The sequence below is a fragment of the Sarcophilus harrisii genome, chromosome 1 (assembly GCF_902635505.1).
Source record: "Sarcophilus harrisii chromosome 1, mSarHar1.11, whole genome shotgun sequence".
Lineage (NCBI taxonomy): Eukaryota > Metazoa > Chordata > Mammalia > Dasyuromorphia > Dasyuridae > Sarcophilus > Sarcophilus harrisii.
The window spans coordinates 322,330,449-322,353,604 of NC_045426.1; the positions used below are offsets into that span (position 1 = coordinate 322,330,449).

Consider the following 23,156-nt stretch of genomic DNA (forward strand, 5'->3'; position numbering starts at 1 on the left):
TTATATAAATAAAAGCCATTTTTAAAACTGTTCGGGGCTTGTGTTCTAATTTTTCCCCCCTTTTTTTTATTTCTGTTCTTGCCTCTGTGTCTGAACGGGCATGTCTGTGCGTTTCTTGGTAACCACGGGATCAGACAGAGAACCGGGCACAGTAAGTACTAAAACTCCTAACATAAAAAATATTCCATTTTTCCAACACTTGCCCAGTTTTACTTCTCTTTCTCCCTACACACACACACACACTCATGTTCTTTTTAGTTTGCGTTTTTTCCTTTATATTTTGGTCGTTTTCATTGCTGTTTTTAAGTGAGGTTTCCAGTTTTTTGTGTTAGCCCAGAAGATGGTATTATTTTGTTTAAAAAAGCTTTGTCAGTAATGGCAAAGTACAGAGAATTGCTTGCTGTAATTGTTGAATATGCTTTATTGTGTATTTTTCTCAGATCATATCAGTAATAAACTCATGGTTGTGCATGGAGTTCAGGTTGCCTTTAAGAGGTTAAACATACTTCTTTTAAGAGAACCTTTCAGGTGAGAAATCAGAATTCATGATGAGCAAATGTTACCTCGTACTGAGTGATTGATTACACCCTTATGGATATTTCTAAGCTACTTGATTTCCCCATGCACCATAGTTTCCCTTAAGTGTTTGCCTTTGGGGCATGAACTCCACTTTAAATAAAATTACATTAAAATCTGTATCTGAATTAAATCCTAAGAAAGCAAGGCCATATAGGTGAAGATACTATATGCATGTGGGATTCATTTAACCTTAGTTCATTTTGCATTCTCCACAGCTCCTACATGTCTCCTCCTTTCTGGTTGCCACTGTTTGATGAAAAGTGGGCCTTAGAGACTAGAACAGTAAAAACACACTGAAAGGAACTAGCATTGCCTGCCATTGTGATTTCTCTTTTCTTTTGGCCCCTTTCCCATTCAACTCCACCCCCAAACCTGTTTTTGAGGCTTAAGAAGATTGAAGAATTGTGAGCATCTTGTATATGATAATTCTTGTATAGAATAAAATAAGATGCTCTATATAACTTTTTTTTTGTTGTTGTTGCTATTTTTATATCAACGATCTTTGGGACTTTAAGAAAGAGAATATGTAAATGCTTAAAAAAAAATGAAAAACCTAATTCCTTTTTTCTCCTTCCCCACATAAGACTGAAAGTTAACAATAGTTATTCTTGAAAATCTTTGTGAAGATGTTTTTTGTTGAATTGTTGCTAGGGAGATTGATTTTAGTGAGCCCCCTCTGTTAGACTTTTTGAAACATTCCTGTCAAATATCCTCTCTAGAATGTGCAAAGAAAACATCACAGTTTAAGGAACAATATACATGGTGTCAAATGATGAAGGGAAATGGAACTTTTAGTATTTACTGTCAGGATTTGTATGTTTCATTTTCTCTGAATGTTTCCATAAATTCCTATTTTCTTTCCTTTCCCTTCTTTTTCTCTAAGTTTCTTTTAAGCATTTTTCTGTCGGAGATCTTTTGGGCAGGCCTGTGAAGTCTCCAGACCCTTTGAGAATAATGTTTGTAAATGCATAAAACAAAATTCGTTGGATGCTAAAGGAGTCAATTACAGTAAAATGCAATTATCAAAGTGTTTTTTTAAAAGCATTAATGGACCCCAAGTTAAGAATGTCTTCTTTGAAGTGTCAAAAAGTTGATGCTACCATAAGATTAGATAATAGCGCTTGTCCCCAAATATAAAAAAGTCACATGTGTATGTATCTGTATGTGCATGTGTCTATTCCAATGTATGTGTATGTATGTATGATAATAGTTAACGTAACTTATGACACACATGCCAGATACTGTGCTAAGTGCTTTATATTTAGATCTCATTTAATCCTCACAACAACCCTGGGAATGTAGGTCCTATTATTTTTCCCATTTTTAGAGAGAAGGAAAAAAAATCAGATAGAGGTTAAATAACTAGTAAATGTCTGAGTTCAGATCTGAACTCAGATCATCTTAATTCCAGGCCTGCTACTTTATTTAAAATTAATTAATTTTTAAAAAGTCAGATAGTTCTATCACTTAAATAAGGGCCATATCACATTTGTTGTGTCCCCCTGGTAAGCTGATGAATGAAAATGGACAAGTATGGCAGAGTGTGGAAGGTATGAATGGGTTACAGTTTATATCATATGTAAATGAGATCAAACTCCTGGGGAAACTTGAGATAATGAAAAGATATCAAAAGATATAGTGGAATCTTATATCTCCTATTAGCAAATATCTATAATCTATTGATATCCTACATATGAATGGTTTGGGACATATTAATGGTAACAATCACCTGCGATTTTTTTTTTCTCTTTAACATGTTTATTTTTACACAGTTCAAATAGTGAAGTGGGATTTTCCTAGATTTCCCAAATTAGCATATATTTTATTTTGCTAATTGTCTCTAGTTTATATATTGAAAAGTTGAGTAATTTTAGCAGGGTATGATCTCAGAGGCTGAAGTCTCCTTAAAGAAGTTTAAAATCATGCTTGAATTTTTTTTTCTTAGCCAAGCTCTGCTATTAGTATTTAGAAATCATTGAATGAACTCTAGGATATTGCAAAGTGAAAATTAGATATTGTATAAACTAATCAATAAACTAATACAAAAACACCAAATCATTGCTTATTGTCTTTTCACTGCACTTTTGAAAATACTTCATTTTCTATATCTCAGGCAGGATTTATAGCATTTGTTGTTTGTTCATAGTATTATGAGCCTATAATGCAAATCAGGCAGGTGTCACAGTTTTGTAATCTGACCTGCCTTATTGCTGCTACATAGTAAATGGGTGAATGGTGTTACCTTTTCATCAGTATAATTTGGCTATTTTTCTTCTTAAAGGAACACACTTATGATTCCTGTGGAGCATATAATTTGATACAAAGTTTAATGTAAGAATTAAGAGGATACGTGGGTAATTTAGAAAATATTCATCTGTGTTTTAAAAAAAAAAAAATAAATGTTACCATTTGAAATACCAAGCCCAAGACTTGGCAGACAGAAACATGAGTATATGCAATGTAATATTAATGCCCACTGATGATTGTTTGCAACAGAGAGTTAAGGAGAGGTGTCTGTTTTGTTGCTCATTAGTTTTCTCTTGTCCTTCCCATATTAAACAGCCTATATTTACATAAAGTATAAAAATTTGGATGATTCATCTGGGACCAAAGTGGTTCATCTTGGGGGATTAGGAAAGAGGTATCATAGACTTCATCTAAATTTTCAGTAATTACATGCTTTTTTTTTTTTTTTTTTTTTCAGGAGAATTGGGCAGTTTTATATTTATGTTGGAAAACTGAGAACAAACTTGATAACTTTTATGATAACTTTTACTTAGTGTAAACTGAAATTGCTAATTAGTGAGGCTTCAGATAGACTGGCAATATGTTCATTATGTAAGAGGTTTCAAGGGCATGGTCTTTAGATCACACAATGCAACTGTTCTAAAATTGATTGATATTTAAATTGAATCTTGATAGGGATTTTAGAAAATTTGCAATTCCAAGGTCCTTTTTATCACACAAATTCCCAACAACCTGCTAGATTTTCTAAGGTTTTTTGTTTGTTTGTTTATTGTAGGTTGAAAAGTTACTAGAATATGACCATCAAGGAAATTCAGGGCTTATTGAAGCAGTATTTAGCTGTATAAAACTATGGGATTTGATTTGAATTTGGAATTGATTTGAAAATGAATTAGATTCAGGCTTTGTTTCTTAGGTATTAATGGGGGAAAAGTCCACATAAGAAAGATTTAAAATAAGTAGCATTTTTTCTGTCATACTTTTAAAGAAGGAAATTTGAGTTAGTTGTTGCTACTTTAGTTAGAGGCCTTAAACAGATGCTATGGTGAGCATATAAAGCAAAAATTTTCCTTAAGTTACTGATATGTGTAATCTGAAACATGTGAAAAATAGAATTACAGAGAATAATTGAATTTTGAGCTAGAAAGGAACCTTAGCAACCATTACATCTAACTCCCTTCAATTTATAGAATAGGAAATAGATTTAGAGAGGATCGGTTACTTGCCTGAGGTTGACCAGCTAGCTAGTCAGTGCATATTGGGTACTTAGAAATTGGATTTCCTGATAACTTGTCCATAATTCTTTCTATTACACTATGATTATTAATTTTTTTTAAGTTTAGCTTTTTTTTTTTTTTTTTTTTTTTTTTTTTTTTTTTTTTTTTTTTTTACCGAGATTATTTTTAGAGCTTTTGCCTATTAAGGAAAAGGTGATTTCATTTTCCTTTTCTAGCACATGCATAGTAGGTACTTTAAATAAATGTCTATTGGACTTATATTTCTATTATCCCTTTTATGAGGAGAATGGGGCACCCCTTTTTTAATACCGTAGCAGAATTTAAATATTTCTTTAAATAAAAGTTAATGTTGTTTTACATATAACCTGAAATTTCCCATAGCATAGGAGAGTTTAAATGAAACTTAAAGTATATATGAAGTAATTTATATTTCAAAGTCTAAGTTAATAATGTAAAGAATGATCTTGTCAAAGGTAATAGTCTAGTTTTCATATTTTTTGTGAAAACTAATTTTTAGTATTCATGACTAGCCTATATTTTGGGAGCTTAAGAGTCTTTTATTTTTAATTTTTTTTATATATCTATTATTTCACAGTAGTCATTTATGGGTAGTTTATAAGGTCTGCCATTAGTATAGCTATCTTTAGGTGCATTCAACAAAAGTCTTCATACAGTCTTTTTCTATTGCCCAATTTTTAGAAGTATAAACTTTTTGAGGCATCTATAACCCTGAAATCCATGAGTATTTTGTGTATATGATATATTTACACAAGTGGCTTTTGTTTTCATATAGTCCTTCCTCTGTAAAATGCTACCAATCTCTCCCTTTTCAGTAACTTACATCTGATACATTTGCCAAAAGGAACAAAAAGAGGAAGAATGGTTTAGTACTAGATATAATTCTCGATTTTAACTATACTAAGAAATCAATAGAAAAGAAGATGAAGGCAAGTTATTTCATAGTTAATTTTTTTTTTTAAAGTCCTGGGGGAGAACACTTTATACTTAATTCTTGAAGAGAAAGGAAACAGTCATTCAATGATCAAGCCTAGTATGTTCCGTGCACTGTGCTAAGGGCTTTACAAATATTATCTTATTTGATCCTCATAATACCCCTGTAAAAAGGTAGGTGGTCCCTTTTAGCTTCATGTTCCTAACAGAGAAGGCTAATGTTTAAGTACAATTAAGAAAGAGAGAGAGAGAGTGTGTGTGAGTGTGTGAGTGTGTGTATGTGTGTGTACAGGATATCCCAGAAGTTTTAGTGCAAAAAGGGTTTTTGAATCCTCTGTATTATATAGTTCTCATTATAATCATCTGTAATTATGCTTGGGATAGAGGACTGGATCTGGAGTTGGAAAGACCCGATTTCAAATTTGGTCTCATATACTTAAAAATTGTATAATCTTGGGCAAGTAACTTAACCCTGTGTGTCTCCATTTCTTTATTTGTAAAATTTAAAATGTTAAAAAAAAAAAAAAAAAGGTGGAGAAGGAAATGACCAACCACTCCCATATCTTTGCCAAGAAAATCCCAATTGGAATCATGAAGAATTGGACACATAAGCTGACTGAACCACAAATAACTCATACATAATGATCAGGAGAAGTAACAGTATTGGTTTTTATGAAAATGTTACAAAGAATTAAAGTTTTAAAATCATGATGCTTACTATTAATAAGGCCCCATATTGTAGTCATTTTGGGGAAGCAAGAAGATAGGGACAGGACAAAAGTACAGAAAGACGGATGACTTATTCCTTGTGATTGATTTGGATAGCTGAGGCTCCGAGATGTGATGGAACTGCTAAATGAACAGATTTGCTCTTTTGCCCTATCTGCTGATAACTGAGGATTCCACCTTAATGGATTAAAAAGTCAATCATGTAGTCTCTTAAATGTACAGCAAAATCTATGAATGACCAACTGTGCTGGGGAAAAAAAGTGTAGCTTGTGGCAATTATTTAATTGGTGCCAGGTGTAGATAAAGAAGGCACACAGATGTGATGAGGTGCACTGTCACCTAATTGTTATAATGTTCGGTGTAAAGTTAATTGTCGATGTGTAGAGTATCATAGCAAATTAAGTTCCCACTGCCTGAGTATAACAGGATAAATGAGGTATCATGAGCTCCCAATCTGTACCTCTGACACAGATAGTTTTCTTGTGGATTGGAGAAAGTCCCCAGGGGTAATCAGCATGGCAGTAAAAAAATCCATTTGAGTGATGTGCATTATCTTCACATTAAGGAAACCTGCCCAGCTCTCTGTGTACCCATGAGTGAGTTTTCCTTTTATGTTTGCTACTGATGTTTTCATGGTTTGGATTTGGTTGGCAGAAAAGTTGCTTTGAGGTCCCAGGATATTTGAAGGGTATAGAACAAACATTCTGCTAAGTGACAGAATGTAATGGTTCATTAAGTTTACTTTTTTTTTTTTCCTGGAGTTATTTACAAAAGCACATTATCCCACACAGACAAGTATTAATGGTGAGTGGGAGAAAAAACACAAGGAATAAGGTATAAGAATCAACTTTATAACAATTTTGTTATAACTTTTATAACTATAATCTAGGATGGTGGTTCCAACTGTTTTCAATATGAAGATCCCTTTTAACATCAAAACCTTTTTATAGTAGTTTTACTCATTTGGTATTCATTAATAAACATAGTTTTCAGAAATTGAATCAAAAGTAGCTTTTTGTCGCTGAATATTTTCTTCAATTAATCTTACCATTTGAAAAGTTGTAATGCATACATTTTCAGGGAAAATTACTCAGTCCACAGAACACACATCTAAGTGTTTATGATGTTTGTTTGATACACTTGGATTCCTAAATCCCCTTATACTCCTCTTATACTCATTCTGAGATGGCTGGCCAGGATCTGGAGTACAAATTGCAATTACCAATTGAAATGTTTCTACTTTATCCTTGAGTCAGGCAAGTAGCATCCCCAGGACATCCAAGAGACCAAAAGGATGACCAAGTTTATTGATCTTTCAACTTAAGGCTCATTCTGACTCAGCCAGGTGTGCTCCTTGACATTTGTTAGGTTACTCAATTAAAGTTACATGACTTAAATAGAAGGATTATTTCCTATTATTACCTTTGGACCTTTATTTCCATTACATTACCAGAGAATCTATGGAACCTTTCAACCCATTACATTAAAACTTTTTCCTAATTAGTGAGCTGGATAGTGCAGCACATTCAGGAAAGAGAGAAGGAGGAACTGTTACACATCTCCATAAAATTATGTTGCACAAATGGCTTTGAGAGTGCTCTCTAATGTATGGTGCATTAGCCCATTTAAGGTATTTTAAACATGCACTTATTCACACTGTGCCATTTTCTAACTGGCACATTCCCCTTTGTATCCATCACATCCCTGCCATTAGCATTAGCAGAGGAGTTGCTTTATCCTCCAGTCCCCCACATTTGTTGGTATTCTGTCACAAGTCATCCACTATCACAAGTGCTGCCATAGTGTCTTTTGACTTCTTTATGACTGAAGTGCTTTATAAACCACATAAAGTATACAAGTAAAAAACTCCCTTCTATTGGAGCACAGAAAATTTCACATTTACTTGTCAGCTCTTCTGTTGATAGAACAAGGCCATGTTTACACCATTTTCCCCCCTAACATTTTGCATGTGATATTGGTGTCCATGAGTCGAAATAAGAAATGACATTCTGGGTCACACTTGATATTCAGTGCTCTAATTTTTTTCCAATTGTGGTACCAACATTTTGTGATCAAGGGTCTTAATTTGGGTTTAATTCTTTACCTCATATTTTAAATTGAGTTTTCCTTTCAATTAAGAAATATTTATTTTCTCTTCATTCTGTATTCCTTTCTTTCTGGCCAAAAAAGGAGGGAGGGGAGTAGGTAGAGAAGAAACCTTTGTGAGAGACATGGATAAATGAAGAGAACCAAATTCCCATGTTGACCTTGTACAAACACAGTATATCTCATTTTGTATATTTTGTCTGTCATCTCTCAGCAAGTGGGCTGTCTTTGTTCATCTTAGCTTCTTTCCATTTTGGTTGCTTATCGCAGTTGATCAGAGTTCTTAAATATTTCAGTTTTTTCATTTTCACAATATTAATGATAATTTATAAATTGCCATACAAGTCTTTCTTTGTTACAGAAACAGCTTTCTTTGTTAAGGAATAGTAATATTTCTTGACATTCATAAACCACAGTTTGTTCAATCATTCTCTGAATTGATGGGGCATCTCTTCGTTTTTTTTTTTTTTTTTTTTTTTTGCCATGATTAAAAAGAACTATTATAAATATTTTTATATATGTAGATCTTTCCTGCCTTTTTTTTTTTTTTTTTTTTTTTTTTTTTTTTAAGGTCTAGTAGTGGTATCTCTGGGTCCAAGCATCTGTATAGTTCATTATGTGCTCTTACAAGTTGCAAGTTTGTAAGAACCAAAAATGCTCAGATTGCTCAAGGGGCAGAGACACATAATAGTTTAATTTGAAGGCAAAGTTGATTTATTCTGCAAAATAATGTAATAGAGTAAACGTAATACAGTACAAAGAGCACTAAATCTGGACTTGGAGAACCAGTGTTCAAATCTTGCTCCTGCTACTTACTACATAATGTGATCTTCCACAAGTTAATTCACTTCTCTTGGTCTTTGTTTTCCCTCATTTTACAAATGAGGGAATGGGGTGTCTATGTGCCATAGTGCATAAAATTCTGTTCTTGGGGTCAGGAAAGCCCAATTTTGAATCCTGCGTCATCCATTTACTAGCTCTAAGACAACTAAGGCAAGCCAGTGATAATTATCATTATTATCATCATCATGTCACAGGGTGATTAAGAGACTAAATTATATAATATAGGTAAAGTGCTTTGCAAACTTTAAATATATGTGTTAATAATTATTTTTTAGATCTCAAAGAATCCTTTTTAGCTCTAAATCTATGTTTCTGTTAAAATTGATATTTATAAATCTTCCCAGAGCATCTTTTGCATCTAATCTCAAAGATTGCCTTGCAATTCATGGGTTCAACTAAGATTTAATTTTTAAAACATCAGCAATACAGTATGGCCATTGTAAACATTGAGCACCAAATGGAGTTAGAATGGTTTATAAGATAACTTTTTTTAACCACTTGGAGTTTTCAAATATTAATTTCTCTTTATATTTGGGTATGTCATGATGATTGATCAAAGCAAATTCTTACAAATCCTTAGGGATTATGATGTACAATTTGAGAAGATGATTAATTGGTCTATATGTAGTACTCAGCAAAACACCTAAAATGAGTGTGGATGTCTATAATAATAAGTATAACGTGAATATAAAAGATCCATGTTGATTTTAAGTAGTATCTTTATGATAGTGTTATTATGTAAGTATAAAGATATTAGAACATGAAATTTAAAGTGAGACACCTTAATTTTATATGTTGATCTCGTAATAATTTTGCATTTAATGATAGTTTCTTCATCTTTACTTTTCTCTTTCATACATTCATGGTTACAACCAGGAGTTCCTGAGAATGAAAAGTGCTGGACTTAGGAGTTAGTTACCAGACTTAGCCAATGGTGTGGCCCTGGCAAGTCACTTGACCTTTGCCTATCTCAGTTTTCTTATCTGGAAAAGGAAAATAATAACAGCATCTATCTTCCAAGGTCATTGTAAGAATAAAATGAAATAGCCTTTATTAAAAAATACTTTGTTAACCTTAAAATGCAATATTAATGTGGTTATTTTTATTCTACGTCTAGAATATTTCAGGTGAAATTCTTAAAGTATATTCATTTAATAATCAATTTTAGGTTCTTTCAAAATTACATGTAAATCCAAAGAAGCCCAACTATGAAAGAGGTGAGAAGGCACATTAATACATGTACAAGAAGCCTAATGTTCTTTGATTTCCTATATTTTTGAGCTTAATAAGTCTAGAACTGGGAGGAACCTCAGATGCTGAATCTAATCAACTCATTTTGCAGTTGAAGAAAATTAGCCAGGGAAATTAAATGTAACTTGCTTTAGGGGTGGCCCAGATAACACAATAAACATCCAAAGCTGAATTTGAATCCAAGTCATCTGACTCCAAAGTCTATGGTATCTCCCCCCCTTCCCCTTAAATATGCAAACTAAATTGTCTCGTTTTCACTTTTGATTTCTAAGGACCATGCTGACTGAGTGGAAGTTCCTTCCTTGTGTCAAAAATTATGAAACCAAAGACAAAATTAAAGAAATAGAGAGGAGTCAAAGAATGAGCTCTATTTGCTTTCAGTAACTTTTAGATGGGACATACATAGGAATACGAGCTATTCTTTAGGTGATTCTACTGGCGAAACTAGTTAGGCACTATTGTGCTATGAATTTGAGAATTCCTGGCCAGGAATCCTTAGTCCAGGATTTTCAAGTCTGTCTCAGACCTTAGCACTTACTATGTGGTAGGCACTGTACCAAGACCCTGAGAGCTTTAACTGTGAATTCATTTGACTTAGAGTGAAATTTTGTGCTTATGATCTTTTAAAGCTCATAGTTGAAAGTGGCCAATTTGCAGATGTTTAGGTGCATAATTAGCCGAGCCCCAATGCAAAAAACCCTTTTAGGCCTTTATGAAAGGAGCATTAAGTTTATATATTGGGGGAAGGGTTCAATAAAGACTTGTAATGGGAAACTAGCATTTGGACTTTTTTCCCCCCCTCTGCCTTCTTAATCCTCAGAATCAGGTTCTTAAATTCTGAATCTCTCACAAGTACTTTCTTTTTGGCTTCCCTTGCCTTAGTCATTGTGCCTCTTGAAGAGGCATAAGCTTACCTAATATAAAGTAGTGATTTCCCGCTATCATCCAGTGGAGAGGAACTTTGACATAAAACTAAGCAACCTCTGGGAAGCCAACTTTGCAAAGAGCTAACATGGGACATCCCACCTTTCTTGGGGTGGGGATCTGGCCAATTGATAGTTATTTTCCTGCACTCATTTTATCAAGGTAATTAGTTCAATGATCCAAAGAGCCCAACTTTCAGCCACAAAATTGTGGTAAAGACATTACTTTGGAGTTCCTTTATACTTAGAATTGCTCTGGGCCCTTCTCCCCTATGCTTTTATGTAAGCCTCCTAGGCATTTGTTTAGCTTGAGCAGTCATGAATAAAAGAGCTTGAAACTAGCTTTCAAATACAGCCTCCAAAGTAGGCCAAAGAGGATTCAGATTGCCTTCAGTTCCCTATTTTCTTCTTCCTCCTCCTCCTTCTCCTCCTGTTCTTTCTTATGGTTTCGGGTTAATGTTTAAGACGAAAAATCCCCTGGTGACATCTCTGATTTGGGAGGGGGGGTGGGGAATCATTCAGTGTCCCTACCCACTACCTCCCCTATTTTGCCTGTCCTGATAAGCAGCTAGTTTGGGGGCCATGGATAAGACTATTTGGCCTGCAGTCAGGCTTGTCTTCCCAAATTCAAATCTGGCCCCAGACGCTTTTGTGTGACCCCAAAAAAGTCACTTATCTCTGCTTGTCTCAGTTTCTTCATCAGCAAAATGAACTAGAAAAAGAAATGACAAATCGCTCCATTATCTCCACAAAAGAAACCCCAAATGCACGCTGAACTGAGCCACGTTTTTAAAATGTGCTATAAAAATTTGCCCTTTTGCATCTACTCCTGGAAACCAAACCCTTATAACCCAAAGTTTGTTTTTGAAGAGGCTGAGGAACGCAGGGCGAATGTGGGTTGGCCCCTTACTTCCCTTCTCTTAATTCTCTGGCCTTCTTTGAGAAGGAGGTGGGGGAGTGGGGGTAGCTTTGTGAAAGAACTGCTTTGCTCTCACCACTCCCACCCCCCTTTCAGCTTTGTTAATGGCCTGAACACATCACTGAACAAATTGCCCCCTTGCATATGCTAATCCTGCACTTTAAAAGAACTCTTTGTAACATGTTGTAATGCTTTAGCCTGAGGGGAGATAGGGATTGTAGGCATATGGAATCAGGGCATGTGACCCCCAAATTTCTAAAATGCCAGTTTTCTTTGAGTCAACAGTTTGTACTTAGCATATCTGTATGAAAGGAGGTTATGTAGTTTGTGGAAAAGATTAGTCTTTGCTCTTGTCTTTTGTCCTGGGGAGGCTGGACTCCTCATTTAAGATTCACTGTGACTGAACCATCAATTTTTTTTTTTTGGGGGGGGGGGGTAAGTTGTGGTTGTTCTGTTTTGTTCTTAAATTCCAGGGCTGTCAATGAGTTGAACATTAAAGGTGAAAATGCCAAATCTTATTTCCAACAATAAATTGGAAGGAATTCAATTGGGCTTTTTGTTATTGTGGTGGAAAATGTGATTTGTCTTTTAGGAAGCTAAATTGTTAGCCCACACCCATCTCTTTTGAAGAGTTTTCAGTGTCATTCTGGTAACCTCCTTGTTCATCGAAATGCTTAGGAAGGTTGTTTCTTCCAAGTTTTATTAGTTCATTTGTCTCCCCTTTCCCTTTTTTTTTTTTGCTTCCAACTAGTAAATCACTAAAAATATTCCCCCAAACGTATTTTTATGAATAAATTGTGAGCTCTTCCCTTCTAACAATGAATTTAGTTGAATAGGAATCTGAATGATAAGGTGCAAAGTCAGCCAGCTGAATTGCTTGATTTGGGCAAAGACAGGGTCCACTCTCCAAAATATATGAACCTCTTTAAATGTTTGCTTTAAAACTCTTTTGATGATGACTTGAGTTAAATAGAATAAAAGGCTGTGCTAGGTATCACATTTCCAAAGCATCTGTCATGTCCCATTTTGAAGTTCACAAAGTACAAGGAGTTCTTTAAAAATAAATTTTCGATTGACTTTTTTTTTTTCCCTTTGGCAGAGTAATTCTCTCTTGGTACCAGATAGCCTAAGAGGAACAGATAAACGGAGAAATGGACCCGAATATTCCAGTGACATCAAAAAAAGAAAGGTGGATGATAAAGATTCTAGTCACTATGTAAGTAAATAACCCACGAAAGGGGTTCATTTTGTTTATTTTGGATAGTTTGGTGCCAAGTAAAGGACCTGTGTAGGAGAGGGCCTCTGAGTAATTATCAAACCTCCTGTTTACCTAACACTGGAGAGGGAATTGATCATTGTACCTTAGAATATTTACTCTTAAAACCTACAGCACCACCTGTCACAACTAACTAATGCTGTACTTTATCAAACCTCAGATTTAGAGGTGTATGAAGGACCAACACTAAAATTTAGTATCAGGAGAAAAAAAAAACATTTTTATTTGATATCCAAAAAACCCCCCACATTACTCAGTATTAAACTGGTAACTTTGGGCCATTTTGAAATTGTTTTGGAGTTAAGTAAATAAGCCTTTTGACAGTTATGGTTCTGTAATATTATGGACTATTTGAACTAGAAGGAATCTAGGAGATTATCCAGCCCCCTGGTAACAAACTCAAATAGAAATGAAACCCTTTGGGTGGCATATTGACTTATAAAACTGCAAATTAACATTATCTTTGTTGTACTTTTATTTATCTTGTCAAACATTTCCCTGTTACATTTTAATTGGGTTTGGCCACACTCTGGGACTTTGTAAATTTCTTGTGAGTTTGGCTCTCTGTGATTTTACACAATTCTGTCAATGGGGGTGGGGGGGGGGGGGGATTTGGCCTGTAATTGGGAAGGCCTGACTTCAAATTCAGCCTAGATACTTACTAGCTGCATAAGTATGGGCAAATCACTTAACTTGTGTGTGTCTGTTTCCTCAACTCTAAAATGGGGAGAAAATAAGAATAGTGCCACCCTTGCAGGGGTGTTATGAGGAAGATAGGGGATACTTTTGAAAAGGTACTTAAGCATAGTTCCTGGCACATAATAGGTGCTCTATAAATGCTTATTCCCTTTTTCTGCCACTTACTACTTTATCATCCTAAGCCACAGTTTGTTCCTCTTAAAAATGCAGAGGTTTGAATAGATTACCCTGAGGGTCCCTTGCAGCCCTGGATGTGTTTTTTCCTTTGTTGAAATGAAGGATGCTCTGAGGGTTTAGGGACCTTGCCTGAGGTCTGAGAACCAGTTTATGACAAAACCTCCAGCTAAGGGATCTCTTGATTTCTAAGCTTGCCATTATTTCCACGTATTAAAAAGGACAGTCTTGGTTTTAAAGCTGGCATTGGCAATAGAATGGCTGTGCTGCTTTGATGGTAGGGAAAGCTCTAGTGTGGGAGGCAGAGGCCTGGAGTTCATTCCAAAGTCCTGTATTTACTAAACATGCAATTTTAGGCAAGTCCCTTAACCTTTTCAGTCTCATTAACTCAGTTCAATATGAGGAAGTTGTATTAGATCATCATTGAGGGCTTTTCCAGACCTACATATGTGATCCTTTAATCACCTTGGTCATTTGTGACTCATACAGTGGGAAACTTGGGCATATTCTGTAATGTGGTGAATCTTATTGCTCCTTACAGAGATTATTTTCCTACTCTCTAGAATATAATTCAAAGTTTAGAGCCCACACTACACTAACTCCTACCTACCTTTCCAATCTTATTTCTTATTATTCTTCTGCCCAAGAGCTCCTGAAGTTGCCTCCACAATGCATTAGTTGTTCCCTGTTGCTAGCCTCAGTGTATATGATCTGGGATGAACGTTCTCTTCATCACCACTTCTTAGAATTTTTTGCTTCCTTTACAGTACAGTTCTGGTGGGCTGCTGCTCTCTCCTCCCTCCCCACCTGTGTTTTCTTCTCTTGATATTGCTTTCCATACAAATTTGTATGTCTCTCTTGTGAAATATAAACTTCTTTCTCATCTTGAGTTTTCTCTGATATTTTTGTACATAGATATTTAATAAATGTGTGTTGCCTTGTTGATAAAAGCATTTCTACTGTTGCCCACATTCTGGAAGGACAAACTCCCCTCTAAAAAAAGTCAAATATATGGGGGCAATTTCTTTTTTCTTTTGCAATGTAGAATGACTTTAAGGGTAATGTAAACATTAAGTCTCTATCTATGTCTTAAAAATTCCATTGCAGTCAGTAACTAGTAAGGAATTTGTAGTTCCTTCTTTTTGGTGAATCAAAGTATGGTGACTGCAACTTCATGGAGAATTGATTTACTGATACCTCACCTTATTTCCTGTAGAAGAAGATATTGACTCCTTATTCTAGTATTTTAAGGCCTTCCTCAGTCAACATATTTTTATTAAGCTTTAATTTATACCAGTCATATTAAAGACTAGGAATATTAAAAGAAAAATAATAAAAAACAGTTCTTGCTCTTAAGGAATGTTCTAATGGAGGAAAGTAGATAATTGGTTACACAAAAGATATATTCAGAGTAACTGAAGGCAGTCTGAAGGAGAGGGAAAGCCCTAGCTGCTGGGGAGGGTGGTACTGGAAAGGCCTGCAGAAAATAAGATTTCGTATAACTCTTGAAGGAAATAAGGCAGAATTATAAAATAGAAGATTTATTAGGGTATTTCTGGCTAAAGGTGATGAGAGCTGGAACTAATTAGAGTTGTGGTGGTATTATTGAAGAGCTTGGATACAAGATATAGGAGGAAAAAAAAATGGAAATAAGGTTAGAAAGGTCAAGAAGAATCAGATTAATGACAGAATTGTGCATGAAAAATGAGGATGCTATAACTTTATGGGCTTGAGTGACTGTAACTGTGGTGTTTCTCTTAATAGGGAATTTAGGAAGGGGAAGATGATATGGGAGGAAAAGCCTGAATTCTGTCATTAATCTGATTCTTCTTGACCTTTCTAACCTTATTTCCATTTTTTTTTCCTCCTATATCTTGTATCCAAGCTAAATTACACTCTTAACTGTTCTTCCTTGACCTTGTTTTATATATCTCTTTCTTCATAGTCTTGTTTACAAGTCTGGAAGCTATTCTGTCTTTCATGTCTTTTGTTACTTTCTCTTCAATAATGATTCCAATGTCCCCTCTTCCATGAAGCTTTCCCTAATACATTCTCCCTCTGATGGGATTTCTCTCTTCTTCATCTGTCCTACAAGTCAAGTTCCACTTGTGTTGTACTCAGTTTTGTATATATGTTGTATTTTTGTCGTCTTCTTTCACCCCCATTTTGATTCTAAACTCTTCTAGGAAACACTGTCTTTTTATCTTTTATATCTCTAGCACCTACACAGTAGTAGTAGGTGCTTTATAAATGTTGGCTGAATTTAACTATTGATGTTTTAAGATAAGCATAGCATCCAAGAAAGCCTTTGATATCTTTTTAAAATTGAGAGAAAGAGAAAAGTTAAATAACCCAATATATATCAGAATATATATATATATATACATATATATGTGTGTATATATATATATATACACACATATATATGTGGACATATTAGCTTTAAAAAGGAGATTGTGGGTTCATTAATGAGGCTCTGGTAATACAAATTAAATTATATGATTTGAATACCTTTGGCACTCTATTAACTAGGACTATTTCAAAATAATTTTTTAGGACAGTGATGGTGATAAAAGCGATGACAACTTAGTTGTGGATGTGTCCAATGAGGTAATTATTCTGTCAATATGTGTCATCAAAAATGTCTTGAGATCTGAATAAAAGTGTTTGATAAGTTCCCAAAAGAAATTTAAAACAGAGGTGCTTTTTGTTGTTAAACTTAATAAGAAAAAAGCTTGTTGCTCAATCATGGACCTGACCTAGACTTTATATGGAATTGTTCGTTTTCAATTTAAAAAACAAAAACAAGAAGTAATTCAGTTTCTTTGATTTACTAAATGTAGTTTGTAGAATTATTTTCCTTTTCTAGCCCTTAACTTACTTTATCTCACTACCACCACCTTTTATTAGACACATACAAAAGGTATTAATGTGATCAGAGGGGAAGGTAAAACTCCTGGCTTCTGTCTACTTAGTAATGGCTGGGAGCTTGATCTTAATCATTTGCTGTTTTTATTTATTTATTTATATATCTATATATAATATATAGTTTACCTTTTATATAAAATGCACATTCCTTAATTTAAAAGTTTACTATTTGTCATATCTGATCGCTTTCTCCTTTTTGATCTAGGGAATTAATTTGGTTGTGAGTAGGATTGATTAAAAGTGTCAGCTAAATCTTTGAAAATTTTGATTTTTTTTTTTTTTTTTTTTTTTTTTTTGTGAAGGATCCCTCATCTCCACGGGCAAGCCCTGCACATTCACCCCGGGAAAATGGTATTGACAAAACCCGGCTGCTGAAAAAAGATGCCTCAAGCAGTCCAGCATCTACAGCATCCTCAGGAAGTTCTACTTCCTTGAAATCCAAAGAAATGAGTTTGGTAAGTTTTGTAAACTACTTAGGCTTTCGCGAAGAGTATTCAGTCTGTTTTTTCCAAAAGTCCTCTTATCAGAAACATTGACAGAGAGTTTTCCAGAATAGGTTCTAAATGTAGAAACTTTTAATTTCAGTTATCTTCTGCTTACCAACTTAACTTAAAATGTTAGGCCTTCATATCAATCCCTGAAGAGAGCACCTTTACCTTGCAATGACTTAATATGTGCACTTAATTTTTTTTTTCTATATATCAAGCTTATTTTTTTTATTCTTTAAAAAACTACATCAAAATTTTTTTCTCTGCTATTGTATGGTATAAAATTTCAAAGCCAAACAATACAACATTAAAAAGCTGCCCTTTTTTGAGCCTTATATCTAAGATATGTAATAGTCCATTTCTTCTAGATAATTAGAAAAGCTGTTAAATCTAGATCTGAGCCCTCAGTGGAATGCATTTGTGAACAGCCAGATTCCCTGTTCTAGTATAGAGGTACAACTGAGTTGTATGCCTTTACACATTAAAAACAAAGCAAAAAAACCAAACAAACCCTTTTCTAAGGATGACTTATCTTACTCAAGGGATTTGTGCTGGCTACAAAGGTCCCAGAAATTGTAAAAGGAAATTCTGGGAAGAAAATCTCAAAATTCTGAAGTTTTCCCTTTTTTTGGGAGAAAAAAAGTCCCCATTTCTTTACTCTAGTTTACTGTGTGGTGTATTTTAACCCCAGGCCATACTATCTTTGCTTAAGGAGCTGAAAATATCTATGAGTGTGCTAAAAGATGCACAATCTGTACTAGCACTAGTGTTATGAAAATTTAGTCTCACATATATAATAAAAAGTATATATATATATATATATATATATATGTATGTATGCGCATCATGTGTATATATAGATGCGTGTGTGTATAGGAATACTTATATATATATATATATACACACACACACATTATAAGGAGGGGTGTGTGTGTGTGTGTGTGTGTGTTTATATATAGTTAATGTATAAACTCAGAACTGAGAACTTAGTCACCAGAAAATTCTGGAACTCATAAAATATTGAGGGCAGAAGAGTAATAGAACAGTTATTTGATGTGCCAGCCATGGCTAATTTTTTGTAGGAAGAATTAGAAAATGTACAGGTTCCACTACTGATAGGATACTATATTATTTATCCTACTATATTTATCATTTACTAGTAGTCAGGAGTTCATTTTTTTGATATTCTGAACCTCTTTCGAAGTTTGACAACGCCTATGGACCCTTCTCAGACAAATATTTTTAAATGTACAAAACAAATCCATTGCTCAAATTTCAAAGAAAATCAGTTATGTTGAAATACAGTTATCAAAACATTTAAAAAGTTCATGGCCCCTGCCCTAGGGAATAGGTTTTGTGAGTCAGTGATTTATTTATTTTTCCCCCATAAGCTTTCCCATCTAAGATTCTCAGAAGACTACCATATTCTTCATTCAGGATGATCATAGAATTCTAAATCTAGAGTTGGAAGGGCCCTAAGATGGAAACAACCTTAGGCAAATTGCTTAATTTTGGAAGGTGAGGAGAGAAGTTCTGGTGCTCTGGTGATTTCATTTTTCTTATCTTTAAAATGGGAGCATTGGATACTCTGACCTCTCAGGCCCTTTGCAACTCTAGGTATATGATTCCAAGAACTTCCTTATCTTAACAGACAAGGAAATTAAATCACCAGAAATTTAACTGACTTGCCCAGCATCACACAGGCAGAAGTGGTAAAGGGCAGAGGCTGTTTCAGATCTGGGCTTGTTTTCCAAGTTCACCGCTTTTCCCACTATATACTTTGACGATCCATGTTGTAAAGCCCATTGCATTTGAAGTGATGCTTTTGTGGCATTCTTGAATTGATGGCTCCACAGCCTTCCCACCCTTGCTGTAACTGACAAGTGAGAAGAAGGGGTGTCTTGCCTCTTAAAAGGGAGCTGGTGCTTAGTTTTGAGGGGGGAGTGTGAAGTTCCCCCTGCATGACCCCTGGTCATCATTCTAACTTGTTGTTAATTGAGATGTCAGTGATTCAGGGAATGTAGACTCACAGAAAAATACTGATTAAAAAAAAAAAAATCTGCGGAGGAAGAAGTGTGATCATGTTCTGCTTTTCTAGCTTGAATTTTAATTCTGGCAGGAAGAGGAAAGGTCAACATTTCTCGCTCACAAGTTAATGCTGTCAACATTGTGTGGATTTATGAAAATTGGCCGAGGGAGTAGCTAGTAGGTGCCCAGTGTCCCAGCTGCTGTTGTGATAAATTGTGTAATATGGCTTGGATTAAAAATAATACTCATTTAATTTGTTTAATGATACCAGCATGAAAAAGCCAGCACGCCTGTTCTGAAATCCAGCACACCAACTCCTCGAAGTGATGTGCCAACCCCGGGCACCAGCGCAACTCCAGGACTTCGTCCAGGCCTCGGCAAACCTCCAACAATGGACCCCCTTGTTAACCAAGCTGGTAGAACACATTACCTCTGTTGGTTTTTTTTGTTCTTTTGCTTTTCTATTCTTGTTGTGTCTTCTTTTACTCTTATTGTAATGTCATTTCTCCATGAATATTAAATGTGCTTATTGCCACTCTCCTTCGTATCACTGAGAAGCCATGATAAGAAACAGCTGTTCGCTCTTGGTTTTCGGCAGCTGCACCCTTTTCTGCCTCAGACTGTTTACATTCAGCTCTTTATTTTATTTCCAAATAATCCAAATGGTAGGCGCTTCAATAAAGTTTCTGATAATTATTCTGAATGTAATCTCCTTACCAAACTATTATTGTGTGTCTGAGTTAGTTAATATTTGCTGAGGCAGCCTGGCACGTTCAGCTTGAGTGTGCCTACTGCCTCTTTTAGTTGGTTAGTTTTTGGAGGTATGTCCCTCAGGAGATAGTGTTCTCTCCTTCCAAGGAAGTGAGGGGTATTTGAACTTCAAAGCTGGCCTATGAATAAACTTATAACTCTCAACTTTATCATCCTCATTGGGAAAAGAAACAGCTTGGGCACAGGAGAAAATAAACACTAGGATAATCACTTCTAAAACTGTTCTTTAGTTTACACAAAACCATGGTTGACATTTCATTTCAGTGGAAAGTTGGAACAGGGGAAAAGGTTAGATTTTATCAAGAAAATATTCCTCTGCGATGAGGTCAAGTAAATACATTTATTTCTGTAACAAACCCACATCTGCAAAATGGGCATATAATTAATAGTTGGTCCATTCTACTCGGCAGGTATTTTGTCTGGATGAGTGGTTCTCAATCTGTTTTCAGTGAATGTTTCGTTTTTAGTATTTTGATAGCTGTACATCAATGTAATTGGTTTTCTTTGTATTCCTATGTATTTTATGCTTTTAAAAACATTGTAAGAAAGCTTCACCAGCCTGCCAAAGGGTGGGGGGTGGGGGGGGAAGTCCATGACAAGGCTTAGGAACCACTGGTCTAGAGAAATGAAAGGTAGATAGTGTGTTTCTGCCTCTGATAGATACTATATGATTATGAGGAAGTTAACTGCTTTGTTTCTCAGGCAGCTAAAGACCATAAATTACTAACAAATTGATGTGCATCAATGGAGGGAGTTTCTATCCTTTTCAATTAAAATAACACCCCTTCCCCCATACCTTACACTGGTAGAGAGACAGAGAGAATGAAAAATATTTATGAAAGTGCTTTATATTGTGCCTTACCTTTCACGCTACTTAATTTTGAGCTCCAAGGAAGAAAGGACTGTATGTACTTTCCAAGATGACATTCTTTGTTTTCCTTCCTCTATCTGTCACGTATGTGAGAAAACAATAATGGTGTTAGAGAGCACATTGGGTTACCACAGTGTTGGTTCCTTTCCAGCAGCTGGTTTGAGGACACCTCTGGCAGTACCAGGCCCATACCCTGCTCCATTTGGAATGGTCCCCCATGCTGGCATGAATGGAGAGCTGACCAGCCCTGGAGCAGCTTACGCAAGTTTACACAACATGTCTCCCCAGATGAGTGCCGCCGCAGCTGCAGCTGCCGTGGTGGCCTACGGACGATCCCCAATGGTAGGCCACACACTGCTTCCATCTCAGTGGGATGGGTTTTGGTTCAGTGAGAAAAGCTGCATGCCTCATTTAGCCCTGTCAAACTCCTGGGCTGGAGAAACACCAGGGGCTGACTGCTTCCTTGTGTGTCTCACTCCGCTATGTGGTCAAGAATAGCAAAACCCCACACCTTAAAAACAAAGACTCAGTGTATTTACATACGTTTTCCTTTCTGCCAGCCTTCATCAGTGATATGGTTCATTAATAAATGCCAAACTGTTTTTGTTTTACTTATTTTTTGGATTTAAAAAAAGGTAGTATTAGGAAGCAATGAGGGACTGTAGTGGTTGGAAACATCTGGTTTTCTTCCACCACAGTTGTGTGTGGGGGAAGGGGGGGTGTTTTAAGACTACTTGAATGAAAAGTTCACATAAGGCTTTTAATTCTTTAAAAAAAAAAAAAACTTTTTCTTCCTTTAGTTAAAAAATAAAATAAAAATGGTTATAACTCTTGATAAGCATTCTGGATATGGAATCAGAGGACCCTTACTTCAAACTTTGACTTTTATACTTAACCCATGTGTCCTTTATTTCTTCAAGTCCTTCAAGTTCTTATCTTTAAAATGGGGATTGGATCAAATGGCCTCTAAGGTATCTTCCAGTTCTAGCCTCCTACTTTTTTAAAAAAAATTTCCTTTAAGCTGAATTGTATATAGAATGTATGTATAAGTCCTGAGGTCTATATTGAAAAAAAAAAAAAAAAAAAAGACTGAATTCCTGAGAATATCTTTAGTCTTTCTATAAAAGGAGGGGGAAATCTCTTTCCTTTTTCTCTTCTCTTCTCTTCTCTCCTCTCTTCTTCTTCTCTCTTTTGTTAGAAAGATTGGAAAGCAGATTTGATCATTAGTGTAAGGAAAGGAATTTGTGTATGTAGTACTGACTTATCTTTCCATGGCCCCTGCAGGTGAAATGCTCCATTGTAATTAGATCGTATGATTAAAGTAAATTTGTGTTTTATGGGTACACTCTGGTAATGATTGGGAGTGTTGGCCAGGGAACATGTTTAGCAGTAGGAGGAATGGAACCGTTCCTATGGAAAAATTGACCATAAATAGTGTACAAAGATGATTTATCAGATATGATTATCAGATTTATCAGATCACTTGAGTTAGACATTTTGTGGGCTCTGTTAGTACGTTTGGGTCCATCTACTTGTTCATATAATTTGTGGGAGAGTAGGTGGATAAATGGAGCATTGTAAAGTCTCAAAGAATGGCATGCAAAGTTGATTATCATCTTAAACACAGGTTTTGGTTTTGGTTTTTCTTCAAAATAACTGTATTGGCCTGTGGTGTTTGGAGAATTATATAACCTCTGTGGGTGGACTTGTATAAAACATTTAAGAAATGTCATTATTCTCTAGCATATTTTCTGAATGAGTAAGAAGGGAAAAAAAGGTCTTGGTCAAGTATCATCAAATGTTGTCTTCTTTTATACTCAGACAAAAATCTGAGTTCTAATCCATCCTCAGGTACTAACTAGTTATGTGACCCTGGTCAAAGCACTTAACACCGTTTGCCTCAATTTCCTCAAGTTTAAGATGGGAATAATAATAGAAACTATTTCCCAGGGTTTTTATGAGGATCAGATGAGATATTTGCAAAATACTTAGCACAGTACCTGACACATAGTGAGAGCTTAATAAATGTATGTTTCCTTCCTTCTTTCCCTTAAAGAGATATAAAAGTTATCAAAATTATTATCTTGTCACCTGCTGTATCCAATTCTTCCCCAAGTCTCTAAGATGTTCTTTTCCTT

General features: G+C 35.3%; 1 protein-coding gene across 10 annotated transcripts in view; it reads left to right on the forward strand.

Moving 5' to 3' along the window:
• Window positions 1-23,156, forward strand: part of TLE1 (TLE family member 1, transcriptional corepressor) — a 114,288-nt gene that overhangs the window by 56,736 nt on the left and 34,396 nt on the right. For 4 of the 10 annotated variants that reach the window (XM_031945485.1, XM_031945488.1, XM_031945483.1 and 1 more), the window contains 6 exons: window positions 135-151; window positions 12,883-12,999; window positions 16,489-16,542; window positions 17,163-17,315; window positions 19,648-19,810; window positions 21,173-21,360. In XM_031945485.1, coding sequence (XP_031801345.1) covers window positions 135-151; window positions 12,883-12,999; window positions 16,489-16,542; window positions 17,163-17,315; window positions 19,648-19,810; window positions 21,173-21,360 — 692 coding nt within the window. Of the gene's footprint in view, window positions 1-134; window positions 152-12,882; window positions 13,000-16,488; window positions 16,543-17,162; window positions 17,316-19,647; window positions 19,811-21,169; window positions 21,361-23,156 lie in introns of all 10 variants that reach the window. The other 6 variants (XM_031945486.1, XM_031945493.1, XM_031945492.1 and 3 more) reach the window with 2 other exon arrangements.